Here is a 16,830-nt window from a genome sequence, read left to right on the forward strand (position 1 = left end):
CCCCCCCCCCCCGCCCCCCCACAACTCCTGTTTTGCTGGGTGGCAATGTATTGATTAACTATGCTTTCCCCCCCCCCCCTTCAAATTTAAGATGTAAGTTGTCTTCTGCAAAGCTCGCTTGGTACCCAACGATAGGAGTCAAAGAAGGCGCTCACTAATTTGGAGAAAGCGCACATTTCATTTCAACCCCTAGACTCAAAAGATGTGAGAAAAGGCTGTTTGCGAGATGCAAACATGGAGTACCAGTTATGCCTTCAGAATATTCCTGTGATGATGATGATTCTTAATTTTTTTTGACATGAATGCTTTGGTACCGGGTGGCCAAGCCTATCAGAAGAAGGTGCTGGGCACGGGCCGAGGCCCGTGGGTAGAGCCCCCCCCCCCCAGATGGGTGGAGGGAGGTTGGGCACCCTGTAAATGGGCCTTGGGCTTAGGTTCATGCTGGGTAACAGGTCTAAGGAATCATGGAGTGAAGGATCGGGAGCCTGGAACTCCAGAAAGGTGGATCTCTCCAGCCCTTCCTCCCAATAAGCCCAGCCTTTTCCGCTGTTGCTATGGAAACACCAGCCTCAGGCACTGCCCAGGGTGCGTGCTGGGCATCTTGAAGCTTCTCAGGACAGGCCTGAGAAAGCAAGGGGACCTGAATCATACCCTCAGTGGAAGGCAGGACTTAGGGGTTTCTCTTCTCAAAGGAAAACAAGCAGAGAGATGGGATCGGGGCTTTTCTCAGGGACAAATGCAACAGTGTTCTCTGGTAGTTTCCCCAGCCTGGCTTTGCTGTGGGGATTAGGGTGTGTGTGTGTGTGTGTGTGTGTGTGTGTGTGTGTGTGTGTGTGTGTGTGTGTGTGTGTGTGTGTGTGTGTGTGTGTGTGTGTGTGTGTGTGTGTGTGTGTGTGTGTGTGTGTGTGTGTGTGTGTGTGTGTGTGTGTGTGTGTCCCTGTGGGGATTAGGGTGTGTGTGTGTGTGTGTGTGTGTGTGTAGAGCCCTGTCATTACCTGAGCGAGGTGTGTGTGTGTGTGTGTGTGTGTAAACAGCCCTGTCATTACCCGTCTGTGTGTGTGTGTGTGTGTGTGTGTGTGAAGAGCCCTGTCATTACCTGAGCGAGGTGTATGTGTGTGTGTGTGTGTGTGTGTGTGTGTGTGTGTGTGTAAAGAGCCCTGTCATTACCCAAGCGTCTCCAGAATTGCTGCTGACCCACCTGCTCACCGGTCTCATCTCCTGACTTAGAGACCAAGTTTCTGGAGGCCCAACAGGATGAGGCCAGGCCTGGAGCCCAGGCTCTTAAAAGAGTCAGGAGGGCATGTCCAAGCCTTGGGCTGCACTTAGGAAGGCGCAGTGAGTCTAAGGCCTTTCTACCTTGGGCTGGAGTTGCAGGACTGTTATTGGCATCACTTCTTCCCGATGGTTTCCCCCACCCTGCCCTCCCCCTTCTCCCACCCAGGACACCCAGGGGTGCACACCTGTCTACTTAATGCTCTTGTCACTTTTCCAGTAACTCATGGAGATGCTCAGCTTTTAGCCTACTAGCTAGCTGTGGGGCACCTAACTTCCTCTGCATCCCTTCTTCTTCTTTTCTTTTTAAATGCAGAACTTGTGAAGAGCAGACAGTGGCTAATGAAGAGACAGTGGAAAGTGGAAGACGGTCAGGTCCAACATCCCCAGGAAGAGGAAAAAACAAAAACAAAACAAAACCACAAGCATGCTCTTTGGAAGGGGGCTCTCTGATTCACTGGTAACTTGGGACTTGTGAAGTATGCTCCTCTCCGAACGAATCACAACCAAGCTGGCAGCCCGGACGGGTTCTCTCCTTTCCCACCATCAACCCTACAACCACGACAGCACTACTACGAGAGAGGGGGCAGCCACGCACGGGGGGATGTCCAGGTCACAATTACCTTGGATTTACATAGCACCGTTTTCATCCCAAGGGTCCTTTTGTCTCTCGTCTCCTCAGCCAGGGCCGCACGGGGTTAAAACAACCTAGGACGCGATCACCCCAGAGCTCGTGTGCGGCAGTGGCAGGGAAACAGAAGCCAGAGGCCTGGAAGAGGTTCGTGCAGATCAGAGGTGAGTGCTTGGGGCTCTCTGTATTTCTCTGGAACCCTCCTTGGGAGAGGATTGGCCCTGGCCTCTTAAGAAAGGTGGGGTGCAGTCCTTCACTGGGCGCTCACTTGATATTTCAGGATGTAGGAGTAGAAGTTGTGGTTGGCGTTCTCCAGCACCATGATGTACATTTCCTGACAGCCAGCTGTGCTGCAGCAGCCCTCCCAGTAACCCTCGCGGTTTAGGGTCAAGGGCCACGTGTCCCGCCCCTTCACCAGGGCTTTGGCAATACCGGGCAGCTTCAGTTTGAATGGGATGTTCCGATTGGCAGGCAGCACGCCGGACAGAGGCTCTAGCAGCTCATTGTCCTGCGCCCAGTTGCCGAAGATCTCAGGGAACACGGGCCAGTTCACCTTGGTGTTGGCACAGCACAGGAGGTAATTGAAGACAAAGCTATAATTGCCCGGCTCCTTCCTCTTCTTGACGAAGATCTTGAAAGCGAACCTGCCGGCGTGGGGCAGCTGGACTTTGAACTCTGTCCGCTTCTCTCTCTGCATCTGGAAGATGTAACGCCTCTGCGTCTCCTCGGTGATGGGACTGTCATCTCCGTGTAAGGACGCCAGGATGCTGATCCCTTCCCCCAGGCGGAAGCTGATGGAGCAGCGCCCGTCACTGGTATGGATGATGGGGTCAGGATGGGAAGGTTTCATGATGCCCATCTGCTCTGAGAACCAGCTGGGGCCCACCGGCTGGTGAAGCTCGGTTGGCAGCCGGACACCCAGATCCACGTAGTTGCACTTGATGATGTATTCAAGCACGGAGCTGTAGATGTCGGAGTCGCCCTTGGCGAAGATCTGGAGCTTGTGGGTGCCCGTGGTGGGAGGGTACACCTCTAGCCTCATCCCATTCTTCTTCAGGCTCAGCAGCCCGTGCTCCTGTTTGCCATTGAGCATGAACATGAAGAGCGTCGGGGCGCAGCTCTCGATGGTGATCGTGGCCTTCCCGTTCACTGTGGACACAAAGTTAAGGTCAAGGTGAGGTGGGATCCAAGGCTGATCTGACTCCTGTGTACATGTGTGCGTGTTTCCTGTGTGTGACTAATAGTGTTTGCTGTGTGTCTGGTGTCAACACTTCCAGGATTTATTTTTGGTCGGTCATGGGGCTTGAACTCTGGGCCTGGGCGCTGTCCCTCAGCTCTATAGCGCAAGGCGAGTGCTCTACCACTTGACCCACAGTGCTACTTCCGGTTTTCTGATGGTTCACTGGAGATAAGAATCTGATAGGCTTTCCTGCCCGGGCTGGCTTTGAACCGTGATCCTCAAATCTCAGCCTCACAAGTAGCTAGATTGACAGGTGTGAGCCTCCGGCGCCTGACTCCATCTTTCCTCTTTAAGACAACCACCAAGAAAGATTCCATATGTATTGTAAGTATGAAATCAAGTGTTAGGTGACGACGAACTAAGGAATGGGTGGTTTACACTTGTATGCCTCTTGAAAAGGCGAACTCAACTCAGTCACAGGAGTGTAATGTTACCATGCCGTGGTGGATTCTTTTCCTATGGTTTGATGGCCCACGGCAGCCTGAAACAAGCCTCCATCAAATGTCAGCTCAGGAAACAGAGTTTCAAAGTGATCAGCCCTACACTGTTATTTTAGCGGCGGGAGCCGCCAGGTGCAGTGTAGCTTTGTCGGAGTGTGTGGGAGCTGGGCATCCTGGTTAAGCTATCCGGTGAGATGTAGAAGGGGCAGGTCACCTGGGCCTACCTTGTGCTCCTTGACTGCCCCGCCCTGCCTCCCTGCAGTGTGGGGTAAGGTTTGGGGCCCATCCCCAGCCCAACCTGGTTGATAGCCTCCTGTCTCTCCTGTCCCACATGCATGGAGGCCGAGCTGTGGAAGGTGCCCTAGGCTTGGGGTGCTCTATACATCCCCGTTCTGGGAATGCTGTCAGAACAAAGCCTGCATCTTGCTTACAGGAGGACCAGGGGGTCTAAGCAGGCCAAGCCGAGCCCTCATTGGCTCAGGGAGCTCAGGACCCTCCCACCCTGGCTCACGCCACAGGCCAGACTGGTGTGCTAGGAAACCTGCCACTCTCTGGTGCATCCCCCTTTCTGGCTTTCTCCAAGGTGATCCATGGCTCTGCCCGGTCCTGGTGGTCTGATGCAGTCTTTCTCTCTCTCTCTCTCTCTGCTGTCTGCCAACCCCCACAGTCAAATGTGTGTGTGGACCAGGGTGGGCCTGGCCCCCAGGTTACCTGTTCTGATCATGGAGGTGTCTGGGCGAGCGCTGAGCATCCCCTTGTTGTAGAACTCGCTCTTGTGATACATGTTGTTCTCAAACTGCCTCAGGGACTGAGGGGGTTTCAGTAGTTGCCAGTTCTTGTTGTCTGGGAAATGGTCCTCGATGAACAGCGCGGGATGGGTGAGGAAGTAGAATTCATTGTAGCTGCAGAAGAGAGAGAACTGATCACCAGCCATCCCGGGAAGGGGGTGGAGTGTGGGTGGAGAATGAGGCCCTTGCTCCCAGCGGAATTCTGGGAGGCCTCTTTTGACTGACAGCGCCCAACGGAAGGGAGGGACGTCGGCTGATAGCCCGTGTGAGAAGAGGGGCTGCTTCCGGTCCTAAATGTGAACACCGAAGACTCCTCAGTGGTTTGTTTTTAGACTCTGGAGTCAAGCGGGATCTGAGGCCTCTGCTAAGGAGGAGGCCGTGGCTTAAAGTTGAGGACACCCGGGGTTGGGGGATTGGGGTGGAGGGAGGCAGTGTGTGGCTCAACTCCAAAAGGAAATTTGAAGGGAGCAAAGGTATAACCAGCAGGCCAGCTGTGGCAGTGGAGGAGGCATCCGGGGACAGAAGACAAAGCACCCCAGGCACTCTTTCCACCTGTTCCCCCTCTTATCACTGTGCCTGGTAGCTGTGTAGCCGTGGCCTTCATTGCTGGCTCCCTGGGTGGCCCTATCACAGGAATGTTCTCGAATGATGGAGACCGGAAGAAGAATGGAGGCTCAGCCTGAGATGGGGAACCTCCACTCTGCCGGCATGCAGAGTAACAGAGGAAGATAATATGTCAGAGCGTGAGAGCCCGGTGTGTACGATGTTGGTGTGCACACGGCTTGTATTTGTTGTGAGTGTGGGAGTGTCACGATTTCAGCTGCACAAATCAGAATGCACTCTTCTCATTGTCCCGTATGAGAGGAGCCTGAGCCTGCTGGTAGCTATAGTGATCCAAGACAATCTTTTTTTTTTTTTTTTTTTTTTGTCAGTCATGGGGCTTGAACTCTGGGCCTGGGCGCTGTCCCTCAGCTCTTCAGCTCAAGGCGAGCGCTCTACCCCTTGAGCCACAGCGCCACTTCCGGTTTTCTGGTGGCTCCTTGGAGATTAGAATCTCACCGACTTTCCTGCCCCAGCTGGCTTTGTACCTCGATCCTCAGATCTCAGCCTCCTGAGTAGCTAGGATGACAGGCATGAGCCACCGGCGCCCGGCTATCGGAGACAATCTTAAGTTAAAGACATGGTTGACCAGAGCAGGATAGAAGTCAAATCTAGTCCACAGCCCACCCGTCCTGTCCCCATGCCCACGGAGCAGACAAGACTCATACTCACAGGAAGGTGAATTTGGAGGTGGTGGTGTTCACCAGGCCGCTGCCCCAGGTGAGGTCCAGTAGGTGCCATCTCCCCTCCAGGAACACGGCATTCCAGGCGTGGTCAAACTCCCCGGAGAAGCTCTGACCTATCTGGTAGCCAAAGCCCTTGGAGTAGCCAGCCACGGTCATGCATTGTACGCCAGCAATCCTGAAAAGGTGGTGGTGGGGGAGGGGGTTGATAGAACAAGGGGTCTGAGAGGACTCCTACTGGGGACTGGTCCTTCCTGTCTCTTCCTTTTGTTTCCCTGCCTCTCGTATTCACAGATGATTAAAAAAAAAAAAAAAGCCAAGTGCTTTTATCTCTTGGCACGGGGACAAGAGGACATGGTTTTGGTTGCTTCTGCCAGTGTAGGCTGGCTGCAGTCCCTGCTGCCTGCTCTTCCCCTGAGACTGTTCAAATCACTTCTGGAACGTCTCCCTGGAGCCTACTTTACATGATCCACGAGCAACTCTCCAGGAGGAGAAAAATGAGGGCAAGGGGAAGGATGGCCTCGCAAAACACGAGGCAGGGGGGAAAAATGATGTTTTTGGAAAACAAAACCTACGTATAAGGGCTATACACAGAGGCCAGGAGAGGTGTGGGTCCTGAGGACAGAAGACAGCTTCAGCTCTGGTCCCCCAGATAGACCTTCCCAGGTTCATCTACATGGGGACTGGAGGGGCAGGCAAACCCGTGTGTCTAGTGCTGTCTTTAGTAGGAACTGTCAACTGCTAGCGTCCTGCGGTCTGACTGACAGCTCTGTCCTTTGGAAAGCGGGTACAAGAACCACTACGATGTCTGAAGACCATTCGCTGATGGCCCAGTGCTTTTGGATTCTCCTGTGAGACACGGATATCCGGACACATGGGTTCTTATCAGTTTCTGGTATCACGAGGAGTCCTGGGAAACCGCAGTGTTGAGTAAAATGGCTTGTTTTGCATTCAGGTGAGCTGGCTAATGGGGCTGACAGGCCCCTGGCTGTACCACTGGCTGGAGCTTGTCCTCTGCTTAGAGCAAGGAAGGAGACCTACTGAGCCACAGAAGGACACGTTGAACATCCACAGACTCCAGGCATTGGGGTAAGTGAGGGCAGGGACTGAGGTTGGTAGCTTGGATACCCTTGGGAGGCTGCAAGGGGGTAAGCCTGCCTTGATCAGCCGGAATCTCCCCCCACCAAGGGGGTGAAGTGGAAGGTTTATCTCTAGAAGCAAATGGGGGAGAGGTTGTGACAGTCTTACCCACCCGGGAAAGGAGTGGAGGAGGAAGAAGTAAGTGACGACTTGGAGCTGAAGTAGGTGGGCCACTTGGTCCTAGCCAGGAAATCAGGGCTCTAGCTCCAGCCTTGTCCAGCTCATCATGGGCATGAAATGATCTCCAGGGAGTCAGTCTGCTCTGACAGGCGGAGGAGGGCTGGAGGGAATGCCTCCAGCAGCAAAAAAAGATGAAAACCAGCGTCTGCTGGTACATTGCTCGACTTTGACATGAGGATCTGTTATTACCTGGCAGCCATGTGCAAGATGAATTGGAAAGAGGAAGTCGGAGTGTCAAGCATTGTTGCTAATAACCTAGTTTTCATGGAAAATGAAGTAACCTTGCGTGTATAAGACAATAATTGTAGGACTAGCAGGGTTTTGTATCCAGTCTCTGGCGGCCAGCCAGGATGACCCATGACCCTTTCACCTCATCAAAAGACCACTGGTTGTATTCACGTATATCAAACCCCAGAGCGGGTTTGATAAACCCAGGGTTTATCATGAAATGACAAGACATGGCCGTGACATAAAATACATTGTTCCAGAAACCCAGGTGAGTAGCTGCCCTACCTGTGTTCATGATTGGAAGGCAGACATACCTGCAGATGTCAATACAATGCAACACCAGTATATAAAACAAAAACCTAGCCAGGCACTGGTGGCTCACACCTGTCATTCTGGCTACTCAGGAGGCTGAGATCGGAGGATCATGGTTCAAAGCCAGCCTGGGCAGGAAAGTCCATGAGACTCTTTATCTCTAATGAACCACCAGAAAACCAGAAGTGGTGCTGTGGCTCAGGTGGTAGAGTGCTCGCTTTCAGCTGAAGAGCTGAGGGACAGTGCCCAGGCCCAGAGTTCAAGCCCTACAACTGACAAAAATAAAAAATAAAAACCAATAATAAAACAAATCCCTGGGAGCCCAACAGAGGGGGTATTCGCTTTGCTAGCTAAAGCTGGGAGAACAGTGGAAAAGAAAAAAGGGCAGAGGGCTGAGTGTGGTGGCTCAAGCTTGTAATTATAGCTACTTTGGAGGGAGAGATCAGGGGAACACAATTGGAGGCCAGCTCGGGCATAAACGTTGGCGAGACTCCATCTCAACCAACAGCTGGATGCAGTGGTACAAGCCTGCTATCGCAGCTATGGGGCAAGTGGCACACATGTGTTATCTCCAGTGACACAGGGAGGCACAGATAGGTGGATGGCAGCCCAGGCCAACTGGGGAATGATGCGCTGGAAAAAGAGCTAGTACAGAAAAAGGCTGGTGTGTGGCTCCAAGGGTAGGCACCTGCCTCAGAAGTGCAAAGTCCTCAGTTCAATCCATAGTACTGAAGCGAAGGAGAAGGAGGAGGAAGAAGAGGAAGAGGCAGAAGAAAGAAGGAAGAAGGAAGATGAAGAAGAAGAAGAGGAGGAGGAGGAGGAGAGAAGGAGGAGAAGGCGGCAGAAGAAAGAAGGAAGAGGAGGAGGAGGCAGAAGAGAAGAAGCAGAAGCAGAGGAAGAGGAGGAGAAGAGGAGGAGGAGGAGGCAGCAAAAGAAAGAAGGAAGGAAGGAAGAAAGGAAGAGGAGGAGGAGGAAAAAGAAGGAGGAGGGGGAGCAGGAGGAGGAAGAGATGAAGAAGGATGAAAAGCACTTCTACCTGCTACAGAACTCAGCTAGACAGCTGAGAGCCTAAAATATCACCCAAGGACATCTGTTTAACAACCTCAGACTGCAGAATCTTGCTTTTACTTTCGACAGTTTTGACAACCCCAGAATCAGCTCCTCAGCAGGGGCTGATGCGTGTTTCAGTCCACCAAGCAAACGTGCATGCAGGATGCCCGAAGTAAACTTCCCCAGGGCACCGGGAAGTTCCCGAGAAAGTTGAGACCCCCACCCCAGGGCTCAGGGACCCGACCACAGCAAATCCCAGGGCTGTGAAGGGCCCTGTGGCCATCGATGGAGGTTGGATAGAGATGGATTGCACAGAGGTCCAGGCAAGCAGAAGCGAGAGCAATACCTGCTTCCCCTGGGACTGTGGCTTCCATGAATACATTATCCTTCTGACTTTAAAAAAAAAAAAAAAAAAAAAGAGAGAAAGAGATCCAGGCTGGGCACCGGTGGCTCAGGCCTGTCATCCTGGCTACTCAGGAGGCGGAGATCTGAGGATCGAGGTTCAAAGCCAGACGGGGCAGGACAATCCTTGAGACTCTTTTCTCCAACGAACCACCAGAAAACCGGAAGTGGTGCCGGGGCTCAAGTGGTAGAGCGCTCGCCTTGAGCTGAAGAGCTCAAGGCCCAGAGTCCAAGCCCCACAACAACCAACAAAGATCCGGGCATACCAGCTAAGTGTGTTGTGTCCTCCTGCGGTATTAATTGAGTAGGTCAAGACTACAACTGTCATTTTGTACCAAGAGGGTCAAGGCCCTGCTTACAGGAACTGTGTGGTAGGACCGTATGCCAGGCTCCAGCAGCGGTGTGTCTCCCATCTCTCCCAGGATGTCTGAGCCAAGTGGGAAAAGAAGGGAGGGAGGGAGGGAGGGACCGCAGTTGTAAGGAAAGGCAAGGAGACATGCTTTCCGTTCGGTACCTTGTTGAAAGAGTGATTTCGGTGCTGCAGCAGGATAATAAACCATGGCTTCTCTTTCATGGTTTATGTACTTGCTCTCCGGCACGGCTGACAGCATGCGTACATTTCTGCTAAATGTTACCGTTCCCCCCTCCCCCTTCTTCCATTACTCCTCATGGCTTGGTCAGTAACTTGTAATCACCGTAGTAATTCTCGCCCCAAGGGCTGCGTGGAGTGGCATGAAGTGTGCCCTCTTCTCTAGCAAGGGAGGGCTGGTTCAGAGAGGGAAGTCACCTTGCGCTGCGAGCTAGGAGCTGAGGTAAAATTGGGATACAGTCATCCTGAGGCACAGATAAGAAGCAGCTCTATTGGGCCAGGCCATTCGTAAAGCAAGCTTTTGTTCTACTCTATAAATCCGGAGTTGGCACATAGAGTGAAATTAAGATGATCTGTTAAAGTAATATAATTCTTATTTTTTTATTTTTTGGTACCAAGGTTTAAATTTAAGACCTTTTACTTGCTTTACTTGTAGATTCAGTGGGTACTATACCACTTGAGCCATGCTTCCAGCTTGGCTTTTTGCTGGTTATTTTGGAGACAGAGTCTCCTAGACTATTCTGCCCAGGCTAGCCTTGAACTGCGATACTCTAGATCTCAGCCTCCCGAGTAGCTAGGATTGCAGGCAAGAACCACGGCCATCTGGCTCAATAATTTATCTTTGATTCTTCCCTCGGTGCATCCGTACGGGGAAAGGGGAATTTAGGTGTCTCAGAGGCCTTACAGGAAGAAGTCACGTTTGGCAGTCATTTAAACTTATCTCCTGGGGAACTGGCATCTCACGGAAGGTTTAGATGGTCACTCCCTATCTTTTAGAGAATTTGGGATCAAGCGGTGTTGTAAGACTTTGGGGGGATGACCAGAGTAGCTATCTGCATGTGAATACCTCAGCCTCTCTGTGGGTGGATGGAAACCCAACTGTCATCTGACTGGGGATAATCAGCTCACTCAGCATCAAAGCCTCTAGTTACCCCCCAAATCTCTGGGAAATCTGCTACCTGGTGGGACCTAAGCCATGGTAACCAGAGAAGAGAATTTACTGGAGGTAGGATCAGTGGCAAGAAGCCTGGAGAATTAACTTGGACCCACTGCCAGGAGATTAGACAGAATCAATTAAGGCTACGGGCAACCAAGGCACAAGGAGAGGACATTAATGTTTGATGACAGGAAGTCAGAAAGAAACCAGACCAGCCATCCCCTGCAAGAGCACTAACAAAAGATGCCACACATGGGTAACTGGGGAGAGACCACGAGAAGATCAATGATGCTATCAAGAAACATCTACGTTCCCTACCAAAGTCACGTGGTTAAATCAGTCATTAAGGAGGCCGTGGCAAGGAGATGGAATGTCCTGGCGGGAAGTCAAAATGGCTGCCCGGGAACAGCTCTTCCCTGACAGCCCTGCAGGGGTAAATCAGCAATTGGAAATTGCATTGGCTTCCGTGATGAAGGGATGAACTAATGAATCCACCAGACCTCTGGCAGTTATATGTTAGGGGGTAAAGATTAGGGAGGTGATGCATGTGTAGGTTACTGATCCTTAACATTTAAGGCAGGGGGAGGAATCTTGCTCATGGTAACCGTGAGGTTGGAGCTAAACTTCCGGCGATGCAGAGCGCCGAGCTGTATTTTAATGAACAGCTGCAGGCCAGAATATGGCCCTTGTTAAGAATCTGGACCAGGCGACGAAGATGACAGTTTCACTCAAGGCAGGTGTCAATTTCCTGAGTCTATGTGGGCCAGCCCAGCCTGGAGGAAATTTCCATAGAGCAAAAATACTCCCAATATCCAAAAAAAAAAAAAAAAATAGATAGGGAAGGTTTTTATTATTATTATTTTTTTAAATGAAAATTCAAGAACTCCAGAGTCAGGTGGAAAACCTCAGATGAAATGTTCCTACCCAGTCCTGTCTTGCTAACGAGGTGATAGGGTTCCCCCGTATACAGAAGAGGAAACAGAGACTGTAAAAGCTTCAACCGCTTATCAAAAGGAGCCCAACAGATAACTGATCGCTGACAGACGGAAACCCAAGTCTTTCTGGCTTTATATCTCGCACTCCTACGGCACGCTAGAAAGAAGACCCTGGATAAAGAAACATAAATCTAGAACATTTTCACACTTGCAAACTGAGATGAAAACCATCCTCTCTGACAGATGCTAAACACATGTGGTTCTTCAGTTATTTAAAAGAGAACACCCTAATCTGCCTAGAAATGCCGCTGTCCTTTCCTGTCACTTTATAACTATCCATTAGCCTTGCAGAACGACCCATTATAATGATCCATTCTAACTCTCTAGCCATTGAGGGACTACTGTGTATAGGTGGGAGACGTGGGTACTCCTAGGGGAGGTGGAAGAGGAGAGACTTGAAGATGAAGAAACCAGTAAGACTCAGGGACCTCATGTGTGCAAGGCAAGCACTCTACCACTGAGTCACCTTCCCAGCCCCCAAATTATTCTCTCTCTCTCTCTTTGTTCATTCCTCAGTCAAGCTACCAACATGGCCACATATATGCCTGAAGACAGACAGACAGACGCTACTCCCTGACTACCCGGCGTTCTAACTGACAGGTTTTTCCGAGTAGATACTTTGATTTCTCCAGGTGAGACACCTTCCCAAAGGATTTTCACAGCCCTCTTGGTGTGAGCAGCTACTGTCCTTTTGTTCCCCGACCTGCCATTCATTTAACCTTCAGCTGCACGGAGATGGGAGAAGGCGGAAAAAGGGGCTTTTATAACTAAATTATTGCTGTGCGTTCGTCTGCCATTATGTTAATGCATCACGAAGTCCAGCAGATGGTACAGGGTCAATTACACTGATGCTGAAAGGGAGAAATTGACCTTTGCGGGACTCCCTTGGATTTCAGAGCAGAGTTTGCAAATTCAGGTTTTGGGCCAGGCATGGAAGGAAGCTATCCCGTGCACAGGAAGCAGGGAAGAGGGACGGGGTCGGGTCAGCAGCACCCCCTTGCCTGTCATACCTGCACATTCTTTCAAAGAGACCAGCGTAGCCATCACAATTGGTCTTCTTGGTCTTCAGGATGCTCGTAGGTTTGAAGGCTCGGCGATTCTTCTCCTGAGCAGCCTCAATGTCATACTCTGGGGGAGGGGGAGAGCAAAAAGGGGAGGGGTCCTGAGGAAACAGGGCCCTGCCGTTGCTCGGTCCAGCCTCGGTAGAAGAATCTGAGACACTTGATCTCCAATTAACCAACAAAATGCTGGACTGGAGGCCTGGCTCAAGTGGTAGAACCCCAACCATGAACAAGTGAAGCAAACCATTTTGAGGCCCCTGAGTTTAAGCTCTGGTAATGGCACACGCACGCACGTGCATACACACACACACACACACACACACACACACACACACACACACACACACAAAGTGAGCATACCTATGTGGTAGCAGATCCATATCCAAATGGCGCGGACTCTTTCTAGATCGCTGTGCGCTTCCTGAAGCAGGTCACGCACCAGCTCATCCAGGCTACTCTTGACTGTCACCTGGGGAGCAGGAAGGGTGTGCTGCTTCAGGGCTGGGAAGAGGGCCGTGGGGGTGCCTAGCTCTATTCACTCACAGCCACTGCTGCTCTTCCTCCAGGTGAAGAAGTTGGGAGAGGAGGCTTGGAGGGACGGGCTGGCTGAGTGTGGATCACAAGCAATTTTTTTTTTTTTTTAAAGAGAAAATGAGGTTCTCCCGCTGGGACTTCCCAATGTCAAAACTTACTGTAAGGCAAATGTTTTGTATCAGCATAGACTCTTATAGACCCACCGAATAGAACTGAGAATTTATAGAGAGAAGCCCATATACTTCTATAGCCATTTGAATTTTGATCAGGGCGCCAAATCTATTGAGTAGGGGAAATAATATGGTTTAAGAACAAACAAAATCACAAATTGCCCTGGCTGGAAGAATTGTATTTCCATGTGCAAAAGAATGATATTGGATACTTGCATTGCATAGTATACAAAAATAAAGAGGAAAAGTGGATCAGTGATTCAAATATAAGAGATTAAGCCATATAATTTTTAGAAGAACTGGAGCCAATCATTGTTTGGCTATGGATCCCTAGATAGGATCCTAAAATCACCCCCAACAAAAGGAAAAATAAGTAAACGAATTTATTGAAACAAAAAAGATCTGAACATTAAAAGGTATTATTAAGAGAAAACAACACAAACTGCATACCTGATAAGGGCTTAATATTCAGAATATGTAAAGAATAGATTTACATATTTATTTGCTTATTTATTGTTGGTTGTAGGGATTGAACTCAGGGCCTGGGTACTATCCCTGAGCTTTTGAGCCACAACTCCACTTCCAGTTTTCTGGTAGTTAGTTGGAGATAAGTCTTACAGACTTTCCTGTCCAGGCTGACTTTGAACCGTAATCCTCACATCTCAGCCTCCTGAGTAGCTAGGATGACAGGCGTGAGCCACCGATGCCCTGCTCTATATACATACTTATATATAGACACTTTTCCAAAGGAGATACACAGATGGCCAATGGATGGGGTGTTCATTGGCTTTGGACAGGGATCTGCTGCCTGCTTCCCATCCAGTCCATCCAGAGTCATCAATCAGGGAAACTTAGGATATGTTCAGGAGGCTTGGCTGCTTTGATTTGGGGGACCTTTATGGGCTTTTGGCTAGAGGGCCGGCTCTCCTACCTGTGAGGCATAGGTGTCCAGTTTTTCAAACTTCCTGAGGTCCAGAGGCATGGATTTGAGACTGGACTTGTCCCAAGGATAGGCTAGAAACACAGGAAAGCTCAGTCAGCAGTTGGGACCCTCCGTGGAGAGGTTACGGTGCCCAGGTTCCCTTCTTTCATTGCAACGGCCTGGCCTTTAACACAAGTCCCACAGCTGGAAATTCTAGCCCCAGGAACTGTAGTCTCCTAGCTGGTTTCCCTGGTCAAAGTAGATTGGGAACTCTTGGAGATGCACAGAAAACACAAGCCTATGTGTAGACCCAGAGATGCCAGCCACTGGCTTAACCTTGGTCAAACCCAGACATACTGGTGATCGAACGCCTTTGTATCCCACAATGTAGTTTTCTGTGGCTTCCTCTGGGAAGCACTTAAGGCAGTACCACTAGCCCTTGACAGACTCCAGGCCTTGGCCATGTGCTGGGGGGGGGGGTGTGTGTGTACGCAAGGTGTTACGGGATAGCCGTCTGGATCTTACAGAGGGAGGTGTATTTGGCATCCCTTGGGGTCACTCTCTTGTCCATGGCCATCTGGGACACCCTAAGAAAGCCAACTGTGGTGGCCTCACAGGTGCTTGAGGTGCTGGGAACAAGCCTCTAAAGGAGGCTGAGCCTCAAAATGACTCATCTTACCCAGCCTTTCTCATAAGAAGCCTGTGTGTGTGTGTGTGTGTGTGTGTGTGTGTGTGTGTCTGTGTCTGTGTCTGTGTCTGTGTCTGTGTCTGTGTCTGTGTGGCAGTGGGGAGGATGGCAGGGACAGAGATACAGGAAGAAAGAAACCTGAAAAACTGATGTCACAAGAAGAGTCCCAGGCAATGCTGAGAGGTTGATCTAGAAAGCTCACGGGGCTAGCACCATCCTGATTCTCCTTCAATCCTCTGGATTTGCAGCCCGTATTTCTTTCTGGGGGGGTACCAGGCCTGAGAATCATCATCCCCACTTCCCCCCAGTTTGTAGGTCCTGTGTCAGCCGTCCTCCGGCTAGCCCCTTTCAGAATGGGGCATAACTCGGGAAGACTCCTACCCATTTTTTTGCGGGGGGGGGCGGGGGCAGGCCTGGGCGCTGTCCCTCAGCTCTTCAGCTCAAGGCAAGCTCTCTACCACTTGAGCCACAGCGCCACTTCTGGTGATTTATTGGAGATAAGAGTCTCATGGACTTTCCTGCCCAGGCTGGCTTTGAACCATGATCCTCAGATCTCAGCCTCTGAGTAGCTGGGATGACAGGCGTGAGCCACCAGCACCTGACTTCTACCCAGACATTTCGCAGTGCCCTTTTCCTCTAGAGATTCTAGGGTCCTGCTGCTGCCTAAAAGGAGTCAACAGGCGATCGAAGTAGATTTGATGTGGATTTATACAGAGCAGGATTCCACTCCCTGTACCTCTCCCCTGGCTCCAATTTAGAAGAAGGATGGCATACCTAAAATGGGCTGTAAACCCTATTTTACTACCTTTTCCCTTTCTTGATTCCATTTTACAATGGTTAACATTTTTAATATCGAAACACCCACAATGGTTTATGCTTTATTAAATCTATTTCCCGAGCAGGTCCTATAAGGTACAAATAGGATTTTTTTTTGTATAAATACATTTAAAACACCCAGTAGCATTAACTAAATTATTCTAATTTTCAAGTGCAACAATAGGAAGAATCTGGGGCTACTCCGAGCCCCAGATGATACCTGGTAGTGTATCAAGGGTGGGTGGAGAATTCAGGCAAGGCAAATGAGGCCCCCCACCTCAAAAAAAAAAACCCACCCAGGTTGTCTATCATCCTATTCCATGTTTCTTCCTCTGCCCCGCTACCTTGCAGACAAGTTTAGCGCTCCACTAACACTCACGTCATCCTGAACTGTCTTGATGTTTCCTATAAGCGGCTGCTTTGTGATCGGAAGGGATGACTTCTGACACCCGAGCCTTCTCCTATGCACATGTCCATGCAGACATTGTTAATCAATCATGATGCTCCTCCCTCCAAAACCATAGGTGGCCCCACACTCCCAGTGTCCCAGGAAGCCATTGCTGATCGTCTGGAAACTGGCTCATGAAGCCAATTCAGTTGTGTGTTCTTGGGAACTGGCCCTAGACAAGAAGACCCGAAACTTACCATGGGCATCTTTTCCTCCAGGCTGCCGGGGTCGGGTGTTTCCATTTTTGTCACCTTGCAAACCTGTAACATGCCAATGGTGCAGAAGAAACAGAAATACAAACACAGATGATTCTCTTAGTGGCAGTGCTGGCTTCTGATGTCTCCTCCTGTTCAATCATTTTTTTTTTTTCTCATAGCTTCCTACACCCATCCTCTTCTACCCTAGAAGTGGTGCTAGAATTTGCCATGAACTTCCTGGTGAGGCCGGGAAACCTGGAAACCAGGAGTGGATGGATGATGGAAAAGGGAGTAGAGATAGAATATTCTTTGACCTTAATACTTGGAATTATACAAGGAGCCTGGACTCAACTCTTGACCACATCCTTGTGCCAGCTTGGAACATGGCCGAGGATGCTGAGAACATGAACCAGTTCCTTCCAGATAACCCCAGGACTAGACCAGTGGTGGGTCAAAGTAAAACTAGAGGAGGAGAAGGCAGTTTGTTCAGCCCTTGGGAAACTCAGA

General features: G+C 50.4%; 1 protein-coding gene across 6 annotated transcripts in view; it reads right to left on the bottom strand.

Annotated features, from left to right (window-relative positions):
• Positions 1 to 1,451: 1,451 nt before the first annotated feature.
• The window catches only part of Ky (kyphoscoliosis peptidase), a 29,936-nt gene continuing 14,557 nt past the window's right edge, over positions 1,452 to 16,830 (bottom strand). For all 6 annotated transcript variants that reach the window (XM_070005460.1, XM_070005459.1, XM_070005462.1 and 3 more), the window contains 7 exons: positions 16,324 to 16,386; positions 14,184 to 14,266; positions 12,909 to 13,017; positions 12,498 to 12,615; positions 5,644 to 5,832; positions 4,295 to 4,485; positions 1,452 to 3,052 (listed from right to left, as the gene is read on the bottom strand). In XM_070005460.1, the coding sequence (XP_069861561.1) occupies positions 2,157 to 3,052; positions 4,295 to 4,485; positions 5,644 to 5,832; positions 12,498 to 12,615; positions 12,909 to 13,017; positions 14,184 to 14,266; positions 16,324 to 16,386 (1,649 nt within the window). In that variant the 3' untranslated portion in view covers positions 1,452 to 2,156. The remainder of the gene's footprint in view (positions 3,053 to 4,294; positions 4,486 to 5,643; positions 5,833 to 12,497; positions 12,616 to 12,908; positions 13,018 to 14,183; positions 14,267 to 16,323; positions 16,387 to 16,830) is intronic.

Source organism: Dipodomys merriami, unplaced genomic scaffold (assembly GCF_024711535.1).
Source record: "Dipodomys merriami isolate MVZ:Mamm:240054 unplaced genomic scaffold, mDipMer1.0.p SCAF_68, whole genome shotgun sequence".
Classification (NCBI taxonomy): domain Eukaryota; kingdom Metazoa; phylum Chordata; class Mammalia; order Rodentia; family Heteromyidae; genus Dipodomys; species Dipodomys merriami.